This window comes from Camelus dromedarius, chromosome 13 (genome assembly GCF_036321535.1).
Source record: "Camelus dromedarius isolate mCamDro1 chromosome 13, mCamDro1.pat, whole genome shotgun sequence".
Taxonomy (NCBI): Eukaryota; Metazoa; Chordata; class Mammalia; order Artiodactyla; family Camelidae; genus Camelus; species Camelus dromedarius.
The window spans coordinates 69,815,202-69,829,934 of NC_087448.1; the positions used below are offsets into that span (position 1 = coordinate 69,815,202).

General features: G+C 42.3%; 1 protein-coding gene across 3 annotated transcripts in view; it reads left to right on the plus strand.

Moving 5' to 3' along the window:
- MICU2 (mitochondrial calcium uptake 2) overlaps positions 1–14,733 on the plus strand; it is a 71,574-nt gene that overhangs the window by 13,722 nt on the left and 43,119 nt on the right. For all 3 annotated transcript variants that reach the window (XM_031465730.2, XM_064493275.1, XM_064493277.1), the window contains exon 2: positions 6,633–6,777. In XM_031465730.2, the coding sequence (XP_031321590.2) occupies positions 6,633–6,777 (145 nt within the window). The remainder of the gene's footprint in view (positions 1–6,632; positions 6,778–14,733) is intronic.

The window sequence follows — 14,733 nt, forward strand, 5'->3', positions numbered from 1 at the left end:
AAATCTCCATGATTCCAAACAAAATGGAAACATTCTAATGACTGAAAATTTCCAGTTATAAAGTTTTCTTTCAGAAGAAAACCTGTTCTTTAATTACACCACAGAAAGTTCAAAGACAACAAAACAATTACATTTTATCCAGATTGTTACAAATTCCAAAATAAAGACCCCAAATGCATAGGTCTTGCTGCATTTTGCCTAATGGGATGTGTGTACGTTGGACATACTGGACACGTTGTACGGAGGATCTTTTCTTTCCCACTTTCTTCCTGAGAAATGCAGAGACCAAAGAATGTTCAACAAAGAGCAGAGCAGAGAACTTTTTCCAATTTGTCACTTCGTGGATAAAAAGTAGAGACAGGATGGTGAAGCACCTGTTGTTCAAAGGCAATAAACTAGTGAAATGTTTTAACAGAAGTCATCAGCTTTCCAAGATCTCTTTTATCCAGTTCACATCACTCATTGCTCTTAATTCCTTTGTCACATTTTTTACTGCATTACAAGTAATCCTTGGAAGCCATGGAGTGTTTTACGTGTAATCAGAACCATGTGCACGGGTCTCACGTGCTGAGTGCAGCCCCAGCCCCAGCACTACTCTGCCCTCCTTCCCTGCAGTTGGAGCTCCAGAGGTTTGAGAAGTACTCCACACTGGGAGGCGGAACTCAGCCCACCCACACCACGTTCCACCCACCAAGACTGAGCTCGGCCCAGCCGGTGGCGGGGGTGGTTTAGGACAGTAGGCCTCTGCAGCCCTTCTGATCTCCGGGACCACGTTCCCTCTGTCACCTTCGTCCTCCTCCTCCTCCAAGGGGCTGCCCCTGATGTTTATGTGTGTGGTGCGTCAGCCAGCAGTGTCGGCTTGAAGTAGCTTCTGAAATCCCATTCAGATGAAGGGCAGGATTGGAACCGCTTCGCCCTTCCTGCTGGAATGGTTCTCCTGAACCTCAGCAAATGAGATGGGGTCAAGGAGGGCAGAAAGTTCTCTCCAGCCTTTCAGGTCGAATAGCTTGGCCAAGCTACCCCCCTTACACTGCTTTGATTTCCTCATGGAACATGCAGAGGTGACGTGTCTTTAAATAATCTTAGAAGTAAATCACGCCTAATCCTTCAGTGCGGTGCTTTCTTATGTTAATGTCTCTGAGAACAGCTTTTAAGAGGGTGGATCCAGCAGTTAGGGCATCATTTAACCTTATTTATTTTCTAACATCTCCTTTATTTAGGTTTCCTGAAAGAACTGAAGCCGGTCAGTCTCCCCGGAGGCCCTCTAGGACTGCTCAGACCTGAGAGCCGACTCGCCCAGGGCCGCGGGCGGCCGAGCAGGGCGGTCAGTCTCCCAGGGCTTCAATGGCGCTCCCCCTCTGGGCTTGCTCTTCCTCCTCCTGACACCCGGCAGGTTTCACTGTGCGTGTCCTTCTCCCTAAACACTCTTCTCTCTGCTTTTCTTCTGCCTCTGTGTGATTTTTCCCTTCTCATGAATTTGTATGTTTCTGCGTTGACTCCGGTCTTCAGTGCTTCGTGAGGTTTGTAGTTTTGTTGGTGTTCTTGTCCCGTTTCCTCTGCGTAGCTCTGCCAGCTGCCCTTCACCTGTTTGTCATCCTACGCCTTGCCTTTGCTCTCCGACATGTTAAAGCCCATCACATTGCGTTTTCTGTGATTGTTTTTCTGCTTTCTTTCAGTATTTGGTTTTCATTGTTGTTTCCTGTTGCTTCATTTTTCCACAGAATCTGTACAGGCCCATCAGGTTTTAAAGAGATGTCCTAGCCAGATATGTTATTCGCCAAGAACAGTGTAAATATATAACCTTGACCCCTTTCTGTCTTGGACGGAGCCCCCCCTGTCCTCAGCAGCTGGAGAGCAGGGCGTTAGCATGTATCCCTGTATCAGTGGTTCCGCTGCCCGAGGGACTGGAACAGGAGCTGGCCGGCTCTGGGGTCGGGAGCACATCTCTGTCCGAGATCTGCTCCGGCGTTCTGCCTCTGCCCATTTGGGGTTTTTCCCACCCGCGGCGATGGCCTTTGGGTTCATTCTGTTCCCCTACTTGGGGTGCCTGCCTCCCTAGAGAGATGCCCTGGTACAGAGTTGCTAGGTTTTCGGTCAGTGTGGTCAGTATTTCCCTCTGCTCAAGCGCACGCTGGTTTGCTGGTGCTGGTCCTTCCCTTGGCAGCATGCGGGAGGAGAGAGGCGAGCGCGGGGCCTGCGGCGGCCAGTGAGGGACAGGAGGGGCACGACCGCGCAGCCCCTGGCGTCCAGGTACCTGCGCACCTGGAGGACTCCCGTCCCTGGTGCGCTCCGCTGCCGTGCGTGCACTGGACCGCTGTAGGAGATCCCCGTGGGAGCCGTGCTGCTCACGGGCAGGGTGCCACGCCCACAGCCAGACGAGGCTCCCTAATCTGCAAAGTCTTCTAGGACCTTCTCGTCGTTTTCTTTCCTAGTTGCTGTCTTACACTTGGATCCAGATGATCCGTGTGTTTCTACAAGTTAGAAGTGAAGGTTCGGAGCTGGCTTCAGCATGGGTGGGCTTACTTTTTGCTTTTGGTTCTGGTTCTCTGTCAGATTATAGGTGGGAGGTTTTAAGAAAATTTACTCAGTGCTTTCTCATTATTTTGTGGTGGTGATTTTTTTTAATGACCGTTTGATTTTATTAAGAGTTAAGTCTCAGGAATTTGCATCATACCTTTTTTCTTAGCATGGAGAAAGGACCGTCCCAGATTTTATTTCCAAATGGATTATTACATAGACTGAGAGTGAAAACCAAAAATCAAAGGAAAAAAGGCATACTTGGGTTTTGTAGTGATATATAAAAATAAAATAAATACATTTTATATATTTATATATGTGTATATTTGTGTATATGTGTATATGTACATGTGTATATATGTATACATGCATATATATGTATGTGTATATATGTGTATGTGTATATGCGTATATATGTGTATATGTGATATGTGTATATGTATGTATGTGTATATGTGTATGTGTATAGGTATGTATGTGTATATGTGTATATATACACACATATGAAATATACATGAAACCTGGAGGTTCCGGCTCCCTTCAGTGCTGAGATTCTCACCATAGTCTTGAAACAGCCCTTGGAGCCAAAGAGGTTTTTAGACATGAATAGCAATGTTTATAGTGAAATTTACACCCTAAATAAATTGCTTACAATTATGGTTTGCCTTACGACACCTCTTATCTTTGAAAGGGATTGATTTAGCCCCGGGAGACAACAGTCACATCCCTTGACATCCTGAAACCCCACAAGCTGTGCGCAGCGTCCTGAATGGTTGGTATAGATGCTTTTCCTGTAGGTGACGTTTCATTATATAATGACTGAGAATACACTAGTGGAAGGTTCTTTTAAACATCTATGTTAACAGTGTTGGAAAGATGAAAAGACTGGCATCCTGTGGTTTATTTGACATGTAGTAGTATTCGTGACAAGCCCAGACTCTGTCTACGTGTATTTTTCTGAAAGACATTCTGCTTTCACTCCCAGCTCTCGTCATTTTCAGTCAACGTGGACGTAGCCCTGGTGTGGCTACGTAGCACACATTCTACAGAGTGCTCTGGGTGTGTGTAGTAGATTAGGGAGTGATGCTGAATTTACACAGCATCAGTGGAGTGTGAGTTGTGCCGTGTAAGTGAATCTTCCAGACAACTAAAATTACCCTCGTGAGCAATCCAACATCTTTTTTATGCAAGATTTACATTAAAAACAGTTAAACTACATTACATACTCTCCTGTGTTTCTGACAGAACATTCCCTGCATAATTAGCAGTGCCTCAGTGACTGAAGGCCGGTATCAGCGTAAATAGACCTAGAGCCCGTTTACCGGCTGTGATAACGCTGACTGATCCAGACTGGTGTGGCCAGGTCTGTTTAATGTTTCTCTCCCATCTCACTGTCAGGCTATTGAATCTCCCTTCTGCCACGTGTATACTTGACTTCGGCCTTTATAATGTAATAGTTTTCATATGCTGGCATTTTGAAACTGAAAAACCAACTTTATTGGATTGGTGCATTGATTAAGAGTCAGTGCTGAATCATGGCATGAGATCAACACAGGAAAGGGGGCTTTAGTTTCACCTTCTCTACTTTTTCTTGTTCATCCTGGAGAGGATATTTAACCAAAATTGGAAGAGATGAAAAACAGCCCAGTCACATGTTGATGGCCTACTGTGGATCACGTGCCCCTCTGATAACACAGCCGTCACCCAAATTTGGATGACATGGCGATCAGCATGTTAAGATGATGCCTTTCAGAATAATTGACACCTCTCAAGACTGCAGAAAGACTTCTGCAAGTTATAGACACATACAGGCATATAAAATATGGTAACGTGAGACAGAGGAATTTTTAGGGTCTTAATCTCCCAGAAGTAAAAACAGGATTTCTTTAAGAATAGTTTTCATGTCTTGTCATGAGAGAGTGGGAGCTTTGCGTTTTTACTTCCGGGTCATTTTCACTATAGGTTAGGACCAAGGAAGAGTCAGACTGCCATGGGGCAGAGGACAGGAAAACCGAGAGGGATGTGCAGCAGCGAGCCAGCTTGTCACGGAACTGTTGGAGGAGGAGGGGGAACCGGTCCCTTTTAGTTGGCTGAAGTTTGGAAAGGAGAATTTGTTCGTATAAAAAGAATTAAGTTGTTGGTAAAAGGTACTTTTTTAACTAGTCATGAACAACTTAGATGTTAGTATAAAAGAGCCAACAGTTGTTTAAAGATTTGGAAATACATATACTATATTTCAGTGTAGATTATTTACTTTTTAAAATATCTTAATAGACTATATAGTAACATTAGTATAGTAAATACAAATATTCTCTAAACTAATAATGTGTATGTTCATGTTCAGCTTCCTTTGTTCTTCAGGACACTGTATTGTCCTTCCTGTCTCGTATCTGACTTTGTCAGTGCTATGACATCCACTGGGAAGACTCTTACTGCCTCCCCTTCCCTGTCCCATCTGTACATTTTCTGTAAATTCACCGCCAAAACAAGTACCAGTCCGTTCCAGGAGGACTTAGTGTTTGTCTTGTTTACCACTGTTTTCCTACAGAAACGCACTTACCAACTTGGTAATATAGCAGATGATAGTGTATCTGCCTCGTGTATGGTATGTTCAGAAAATACTAATGAAAATCAATTTTCTGATTACTAGGATAAGAGTATGGATTCATATAATTAAAACATGCCCCTTGAGTTATTTTTATAATAGTAATTTAAGGGGAAAGAGAAGGAAAGACATGAATAGGCAAGTTCTAGAGAAGGTAGTGACACAATCATAGCAGTGTTAGTGAGTGTTCAGGTCTGTCCAGTACTCAGGTAGGCTCTGCATGGAACACGAAAGGGGTACAAAACTCGCTGCTCGAGGAAACCAGCTGTCAAACTGGTGAGAGAAAATTAGTACTAGTTAGATACTGAGGTCCTCTATAAAGGAGTTGTTGACGGCTTTGAATTTGGGGAGGTTTAAACAACTAAAATTCATGTTTTCCCCCATTTCAGTCTTGGTCAGCACTCACTGAAGAACACTTGTCTGTCTGTGTGAGAAGGAAGTGATGTGTCCAGGACTAATGTTGTGGTCCAAGTTAGAGCATTGCCTTAAGGAGAGCAGTCCAGAGTGAGTGCTGTTGGATTTCACAGAGAATACCTCCTGTGTCAGGATTACTGTTTTGACCTTGGTGTCTGTGTTAACTGGCACGTCATCTTCTTCCAGTCTGCCTCGGACACAGTGCCCAACCCCGGGGACGAGGATGGTGTGGTAGCTAAGAGGGAAACGCTTCGAGTCGGACACACCAGGTTTTCTTTCCTGGCTCTGCCATTTACTGCACAGCTTTCCTGTCTGCTGTGTGTCTACCGTTCAGTTAGTGTGAGGATGAACTAAGTACTCCCTGGAAAGTACCTGATGAGCGCAGTGTGTAAAGTAAGTGCTCAGTGAAAGGTCAGCAATAAAGATTTCAGTACTGTCTCTGTCAGCACTGGGGTCCAACCTGTGTCCCGCTGCCCGGGATACAGGCGCTGACACTGACAGTGTTTTACCCGTTCTCTTGTTCTTCTGGCACTTTCCACCCATGATATAAATAGATTTCCAACAGCAGAGCTGTTTTTCGGGCAGGGAATATTTTATCTTTGTGAAAGCACAGCCTTACATGATCTGTTGCCTTCCTCGCCCTCTGGTCTGATCTCCTGCCACACCTTACCCCTTGCTGAGGGCGCTCCTCCTCCGGAGAGCCCCAGGGCCCGCGAGGTGGCCCTCGCTTAGTCTCCATAAAGGTCGCCTCTTTGGAGAGGCTTTCCTTGTCTATTCTATCTAAACTGTTACTTCTCACCACTTTCTTCATGGCACTTCTTGCTGTCTTACATTGTTTTATGCATGTATTCATTAATCGTCGTGCTCCTGCTGGTGAGTGCGAGTTCCCTCCGATCAGTCCCATTCACCGTGTATCCTCAGTGCCTTCACACTCAGAACAGGCCATCAGTAAATATTTGCTCCAGAAACGATTTAAATTTTGGAGGTCGTTAGACCTCAACACAAAAATTACTCTTTAAAGATTACTCTAAAAGTAGCTAAGTTAGGGAATAATACTGAGAAAATGATCTTAAATTGCAATTTCTTTTTCTTCTAGAAAAATGTTGACTATGGAGAGACAATGGGGAAGTCGTCCCTTCGTAAACAGCGCTTCCTGCAGTTTGCGTCCCTGGAGCATGAGGGAGAGTGTTACATGACACCACGAGACTTCCTCTTTTCGGTCATGTTTGAGCGCATCGAACGTAAGTTTTTTTTCTGTTTTTTTTTTTTAAGTTAAAAAAATCAAATGTTAAGACTGAAAAACCTCTTTTTCATAATTGGTAACAGCTTTTCTTCGTTTTAATTATCATCATTCTTTGTGCCATGCGTTTACTTAATTATTTAGATTTTTCATCCTTTACAACACTAGTTAAAGTTTTATTTACTTATCTGTTGATGCATTTATGTAAGAAATAGTTGCTTTGTATATTTTCTATACTGCTTTGTTGTTTTTCTAAAGAGGGGGAAAATAGGTAAGTTTTTAACTGTCACTAAATAAATTATTAATAAAATAACTAATTGATCCAAGATATTATTTTGAGGGGTATTGAGGTTTTAAATTAGGAGGATCATATAATGGAGTAGTCATGATTCCACTCTTTAAAAAAAAAAAAAAAGCTGGAAAAATAGAATTAGAAGCAAAACTCCAAAAGCTATAATTACATAATTTTAGTTCATAAACTCAACTCTCAATTATCCCAAATTGTCAGAGATTCTTAGTTTTATTTATCTAAACTAGTCCCTTTCACTTTGCAGAGATTAGATATGCCCCATCCTCTGCAGACCTGCTCTGTGGAAAGTTCTTGGCTTCCTGACATCTTTCCGAGTGTGCTGAAGGTGTTGCCCTGTGGATAGCTACATATGGGATGGGTGAAATGGGCCAGGCCTGGGTGAGCCGTGAGAAGAACAGACTGAATTGAAGAAGACTGAAAAGGTTTAGGAAGGCATTACTAATACTGAGGGATGATGAACAAAAACAAAAGGAGTGATCATGGCATGTCCCAGGGACTTTTAGTTCGCCAGTCATTAGAACCAAAGGATGGCGTTGGAGGGTGGTGAGAGATCAAATTGAAAAACGAGTAAGGGCCAGGTTGTGCAGAGGATTTCAGTGACCCTGTGCAGCCACCAGAGAAATGTGTTTTTGGTGTAGATGAGTGGACTTCATCTTGAACCAAAGAGGGAGCAATGAAGGCTTATGAGAAGGAAAATAAGGTGGTGAAAATACGCTTAGATTATTTTGGTACAGCTTCTGTTAATCTAAAACAGTAAAGCAGCCACTTATTTTATCAGCAAAGTGGTTTTGGTGGGAGGAGCAAAGAACTGCTATTTGCAACATGCATCAATAACCAAACCACGTGCAAGTCCAGTACAGCAAAGGAGGGAAAACTCTTATGGAAGAGAAGGGGAAGTTGAGGGGGCTGTTACAAACAAAAAGCCTGCTGGAGGAAACTGGGAGCTTGAAGTGTAGTGGCTTTTCATTGCTTGAGCTGTTGCCAAGTAGGAGAAAATGTTTCTTCTTCCTGCCGGCAGTAGAACGAGTCACTTCCTGCTGCAGATGCAGGTGTGTCTCCCTGCTGGGACTGAGGTGGGGTCACGTGTGCACACGGGCTCCCCCTTCTGGCTTGCCCGCTCCATTTCAGTGCAGTCTCCTCTTGCTAATTTTCACTCTTCTTTGGAAGGAAGTGTGGCAGTATGCATGAAAAACCTTAAGTTTGTTTCCCCATTCTGATGCAGTAAGTTTACTCCTAGCAAATTAGTCTTAGTCAATAATTGGAGAGATACAAAAAATTTTTCTTTTAAAAAGTAGTTTAGCCTCTTTAGCATGTAAAGCTTGGACATCATCACTCCTGTCTCAGCAAAAGAGAAGCTGAAAGATTGAAAATCAGCAGCTCTTCTTGGATCCGTGAGAGAATTGAGACCACAGGGCACACAGAACTGGGAACTGGAGGCAGCAGATACTGAGACGCAGAGCGTACCCAGAAGGAAGCTGCCCAGAAACCACCCATGCAGCTCGCCTCTGGTAGGAATAGCTAATGAGTAGTCGGCCAGGTGCTGGAATCTGAGCGTGGACTCCCTTGAGAGAGAAGAATGTGTGAAAGTCCAGCCATGAGGGGCCCCCCCAGGTTCTCGCAGTGAAAATCTGAGCAGAGTCCTCTCCTGCGTCCCCTCAGGGGAGAGGGAAAGTAGCCGTTGTTAAATCCCAGAGCTTTCTGCTCTCCTTGACTGTTAAGGCCTGCGCAGGAAGGAAGCTGTTTTTACCAGAGTCTAACTAGCTCCAGCCCCCTCTAGCCTTCCTGCCTCGCCCAAAGGGGAAAAACAAAAACAAAAAACCAAAAGCACGTGTGAAGATGGCAGCCCAGGGACACAGCTCACTGGCAGACTGAGACCGAATCACAGGATCACGGAATGCGCTCACTCCGCCCACACCTCGCCCCACGTCGGCAGTAGGGCTCCTGTGTAACGGGGGTAAAACTGAAAGAACCGCGCCTCCCAGGCCCTGCTTAAGGAGTCTCTACGGAAACGAAAGCACAGCAGAGCCAGCAAAACCGAGACAGCAGAGGAGACGTTGACCTCTGACCCCTGCAGCTACAGCAGACGTGAACACAGCCTGGTGCCGGCCCGGTGGACACAGAGCCTCACCCTGAAGGCTGTTCATTTCATGCACGTTTACCCAGTGCATCATGCCTGCTCTCAACACTGAAATCAAATGTCATGCTAAAAGGCAGAAAGCACAGTCTGAAGAGACAAAGCAAACTCCAGAATTAGAGTCAAATACAGCAGAGATTTTAGAATTATCAGACGAGGAATTTTAAATAACCATAAGTAATATACTAAGGACTCTAGTGGAAAACGTCCACAGCACGTAACAATAGCCGGGTAATGTAAGCCGAGGTAGAGAGACTCTTAAAATCAAAAGGAAATGTTAGAAATAAAAAACACTGTAACAGAAATGAAGAATGTCTTTGATGGTCCCATCAGAGTAATGCTCTGGGCAGAGGAAATAGTTATCTTGAAGATTTGTCAGTGGAAGCTTCCCAAACTGAAAACCAAAAAGAAAAAAGACTGGAATAAAACAGAATATTTTAAAGCTACAAGATAATTCAAAAACTGTAATATGCAAATAATGGCAATACCAGAAGGAGAAGAAAGAACAGAAGAAATATTTGAAGTATTAACAGCTGAGAATTTTCTAAAATTATTAACAAACACCAAACCATAGATTCAGGAATCTCACAGAATACCAAGGAGGATGAATACAAAAAAATCTACACCTAAGTGTATTTATTATATTCAAACTGGAGAAAAATCAAAGACAAAGAAAAATCTTGAAAGAAGCTACAGGGGGCAAGAAAAACCTTAACCTATCAAGAAACAAGAAGAAGAATTACATTATATTTCTCTTCAGAAGTCATGTGAGCAAGAAGAGAGTAGAGCATAATACTTTAAATTTTGAAAGAAAAAGCCACCACCTAGAATTCTGTATCCGGTGAAACTGTCCTTCAGAAGTGAAGGAGAAATAACAAATTTCTCAGACAAAGAAAAACTGAGGAAATTTGTTACCAGTAGACCAGCTTTACAAGAAATGTTAAGTTCTTCTGAGAGAAGGAAAATAATTTAGGTCAAAAAGTCAGATCTACTTGAAAGTAAGAGAATTAGAAATGGATTAAATGAAGAGAAAAGAAAATAATTTTCGTTCACTTTAAAGAAACACCTATTCAAGAAAATCTGCTAAAATTGGATAATTTTTATTAATTCTGTGGTATTTGGACAAAGCCTGATCCCTCTTTCCCCTTCCCAGCTCAGTGAAGCAGAAGCTCCATTCCAGACTGACGCAGCCAGGGACACAGGGGTCCCCTCCCCACAGCTGCCAGTCAGAAGGCTTTCTTCCTCGGAGGAACAGGACCCCAGTGCTTCTCATCCTGCTCCCAGCTGCTTGTGCTGAGGCCAAGTTCTGGATGTGTGCAGTGGGGAGGTGGGGGCTGCCTTCTTCCCCTCTGCCCTCACCTGTGGAATGGAGGCTCTGCCTTGAGCTCTGTACCACTGAGAGTACTGGGGCCCTAATTTCTCTTGCCTCAGCTCCTAAGGCATTGGTTGCACTGAGTAGACTTGAGAGCACTGACCCTCACCTAGAGCGAGGGTGTCACCCAGAGCCCTGCTCACAGCTCTAGCGCCCTGGCTCTGAGACTCTGCCTGGGGGAAGGAGTCACATGGTAAAACAAGTGGCTCCTAATCTCTTCCCAGAGAAACTGGCTTGTTTTCAACAGAGCGTGCACTCGAACATTCAAGCCTAAGGGCGCTCTGAAGAGCAGGTGGAGGTTGTGGTGCAAGGTAACTGGGAGGATACTGAGAGATTCAGCGAAGGTAACTGTAGTCGGGCTAGTTTGCCCACGAGAACTGGAAAGACAGCTGGGAGGCGCCCTCCTGAGGTCATAACAAATACCAAACACTAACCATGAGAACTGTTCCTTCAAGGAACCCAGGTTTGGTTGTATTTTTATCTAAAGCAGTTTATGTCCTAGGGCATTCTTGAAAACAAGAAAGCAGTCAACTGCCAGTTCGAGCTTAACACCTTGGTATCATAAGGGAAAGAGACGAGGAGAGCTGCCAAAACAGTCGTCATCCCAGTGACTGTGGGTGTACCCAAAGCTGCTCCGCCCTGGGAAGCAACATCTGAGGCTTAGCATCAGGAGCAGGGGTAATAGTCTTAAGTAAAACAATTTAGCCAGACACTGAACAAATAAAAAAGCAAATAGCAAGCCCTGTGGTGAGGAGGGTACAAGTACCCAGAGTTGCTTCTTACATTATCTACAATGTTCAGTATCCAAAAACAAAGAAACAGGAAAGTATGACCCCACTGGACAAAAATAGTCAACAGAAACTGCTTGTGATTGCAACCAGATATCAGAATCAGAAAAAGACTTCAAAATAGCAATTATAAATATATTCAAAGAACTAAAGTAAACCACGATTAAAGAATTAAAAGAAAGTGTGACGACAGTGTCACATCAAATAAAGAATACCAACTAAGACGTAGAAATTATTTTAAAACAACCAAATAGAAATCCTGGAATTGAAGGTTACAATAACTGGAATGAAAATTTCACTAGAGGGGCCCAGCAGTAGATTTGAACTGGCAGAAGAAAACATTAGTGAATGTAAAGACAGACTGATAGAGATTATTCAGTCTAAAGAACAGAAGAAAAAGAATGAAGAAAAATGTGAAATCTCAGAAAAATGTGGGACACCAGTAAGTACACATCAATATATGCATAATGGGAGTATTAGAAGGTGAGGAGGCAAGGGAACAGAAAAATGTTTGAAGAAATAATATCTGAAAATGTCCCAAATGTATTGAAAAACACTAACTTATACATCCAGGAAGATGAGCAAACTCCAAGTAGGCTAAACACGAGGAGATCCACTAACAGACATGTCCTAATAAAAATACTGACACTCAAGGAGAAGGTGAAAATCTTAAAAGCAGCAAAATAGAGAGAGAAAAAAAAGACTTGTCATCTACTACAGGGCTTATGATAAGATAACAGCTGACTCAGCAGGAACAGTGGCAGCCAGGAGGCAGTGGGATAACATTCTTAGGCTGCTCAGAAAGAAAGCCTGTCAGCCAAGAATTTTATATTCAGTAAAGCTATCTTTCAGAAATGAAGGTGAAATGGACTTCCCCAGATTAACAAAAACTAAGATAATTTGTTGCTAGTAGACCTGTCTTACAAGGAACACAAAAGGAAGCTTTTCAAGGAAAACAAATGACTCCAGACAGTAAATGGAATTCACACAGAGAACACTGGTAAAGGTAATTACATATCTTTAAAGGGTTATATAAAGGCATATATTTTTCCTTTTAACTGATCTTTAAAATAATTACACATATATAAATATATATATATCACCCTTTATAATGTTAAGATCTTTTCTATTCCGAGTTTATTGGGTGTTTTTACCATGAAAGGGTGTTAGATTTTGTCAGATGCTTCTTTTGCATCCATTTAGATGATCATGTGGGTTTTTTCTTTCATTCCGTTCATGTGGTATATTGCAATGATTAATTTCCATATCTTGAACCACCCTTGCATTCCAGTGATAAATCCCATTTAGTCATGATGTATGTTTTTAGTGGGCTATTGAATTCTGTTGGCTAGGTTTTGTTTTTGTTTTTGTTTTTTGAGAATTTTTTCACCAGTATTAATAAGATAGTGGCCTATAGTAGTTTTCTTTTCTTACAATATTTATGTCTAGCTTTGGTATCAGTAATGAGGGTCTCTTAGAGTGAGTTCACACATTTACCTCCTCTTCAATTTTTGGAAGAGTTTGAGGAGGATCAGTGTTAATTCTTTAATGTTTGCTAGAATTCACTAGTGAGGCCTTTGGTCCTGGGCTTATCTTTGTTGGGAAGTGGTTTTTTTTAACATTTTTTTTTATTGAGTTATAGTCATTTTACAATGTTGTGTCAAATTTCAGTGTAGAGCACAATTTTTCAGTTATACATGGACATACATACATTCATTGTCACTTTTTTTTTTTGCTGTGAGCTACCACAAGATTTTGTATGTATTTCCCTGTGCTATACAGTATAATCTTGTTTATCTTTTCTACAGTTTGAAATCCCAGTCCGTCCCTTCCCACCCCCCACCCTCTTGGCAACCACAAGTTTATATTCTATGTCTATGAGTTTGTTTCTGTTTTGTATTTATGGGTTTTTTTTCTTTTTTTTTTTAGATTCCACATATGAGCAATCTCATATGGTATTTTTCTTTCTCTTTCTGGCTTACTTCACTTAGAATGACATTCTCCAGGAACATCCATGTTGCAAATGGCGTTATGTTGTCAGTTTTTATGGCTGAATAGTATTCCATTGTATAAACATACCACATCTTCTCTATCCAGTCATCTGCTGACGGACATTTAGGCTGTCTCCATGTCTTGGCTATTGTAAATAGTGCTACTATGAACATTGGGGTGCAGGTGTCATCCTGAAGTAGGGTTCCTTCTGGATATATACCCAGGAGCGGGATTCCTGGGTCATAGATAAGTTTATTCCTAGTATTTTGAGGAATCTCCATATTGTTTTCCACAGTGGCTGCAACAAACTGCATTCCCACCAGCAGTGTAGGAGGGTTCCCTTTTCTCCACAGCCTCTCCAGCATTTGTCATTTGTGGACTTTTGAATGATGGCCATTCTGGCTGGTGTGAGGTGATGCCTCATTGTAGTTTTGATTTGCATTTCTCTGATAATTAGTGATATTGCACATTTTTCATGTGCCTATTGATCATTTGTATTTCTTCCTTGGAGAATTGCTTGTTTAGGTCTGCTACCCAATTTTGGATTGGGTTGTTTGTTTTTTCTTATTATATCATATGAGCTGCTTATTATTCTGGAGATCAAGCCTTTGTTGGTTTCATCGTTTGCAAAAATTTCCTCTCATTCCGTAGGTTGTCGTTTTGTTTTACTTACGGTTTCCTTTACTGTGCAGAAGTGCTGGGAAGGTTTTGATTACCAGTTCACCTCCATTCTTGTTTGGGTATAGTCACATTTTCTGTTTCTTCTTGAATTCGTTTGCTAGTTCCCACTTCTTTGTCCGTTTGAGGTAGGTTATCCAACTTGTTGGCATACATTGTGTGTACTATTCTCTCAGGATCCTTCTTATTTCTGCAGGATCACTTGTAATGTCCCCATATTCATTTCTGATTTTAGTAATTTAACTTAAGGCTTCTCTCCTTTTTATAGTCAAGCTAGGTAAAGTTTTCCAATTTTGTTGATCTTTTCCGAGAACCAACTTTTGATTTCACTGATATTCTCTGTTGTTATTCCTCTCTCTCTTGTTTATCTCAACTCCAGTCTTTGCTCTCTCTCCCGTATGCTCGCTTTCACTGCAGTCGGCCCTTCCACTGCCTCTCCAGTGTGTACAGTCAAGCTGCTGATTTGCGATCTTTCTTCTTTTTCAATGTGCACTTTCGCAGCAGTAAGTTTCCCTGTTGGTGGTGCTTCTACTACGCACCGTAAGCTTCAGTATGTTGGGATTTCATTTCTTTTCTTCTCAAGGTATTTTCTAATTTCCTTTGTGATTTCTTCTTTGGTCCGTTGGTTATTTAAGAGTATGTTATTTAATGTCCACATGTTTATGAATACTTTAGTTTTCCTT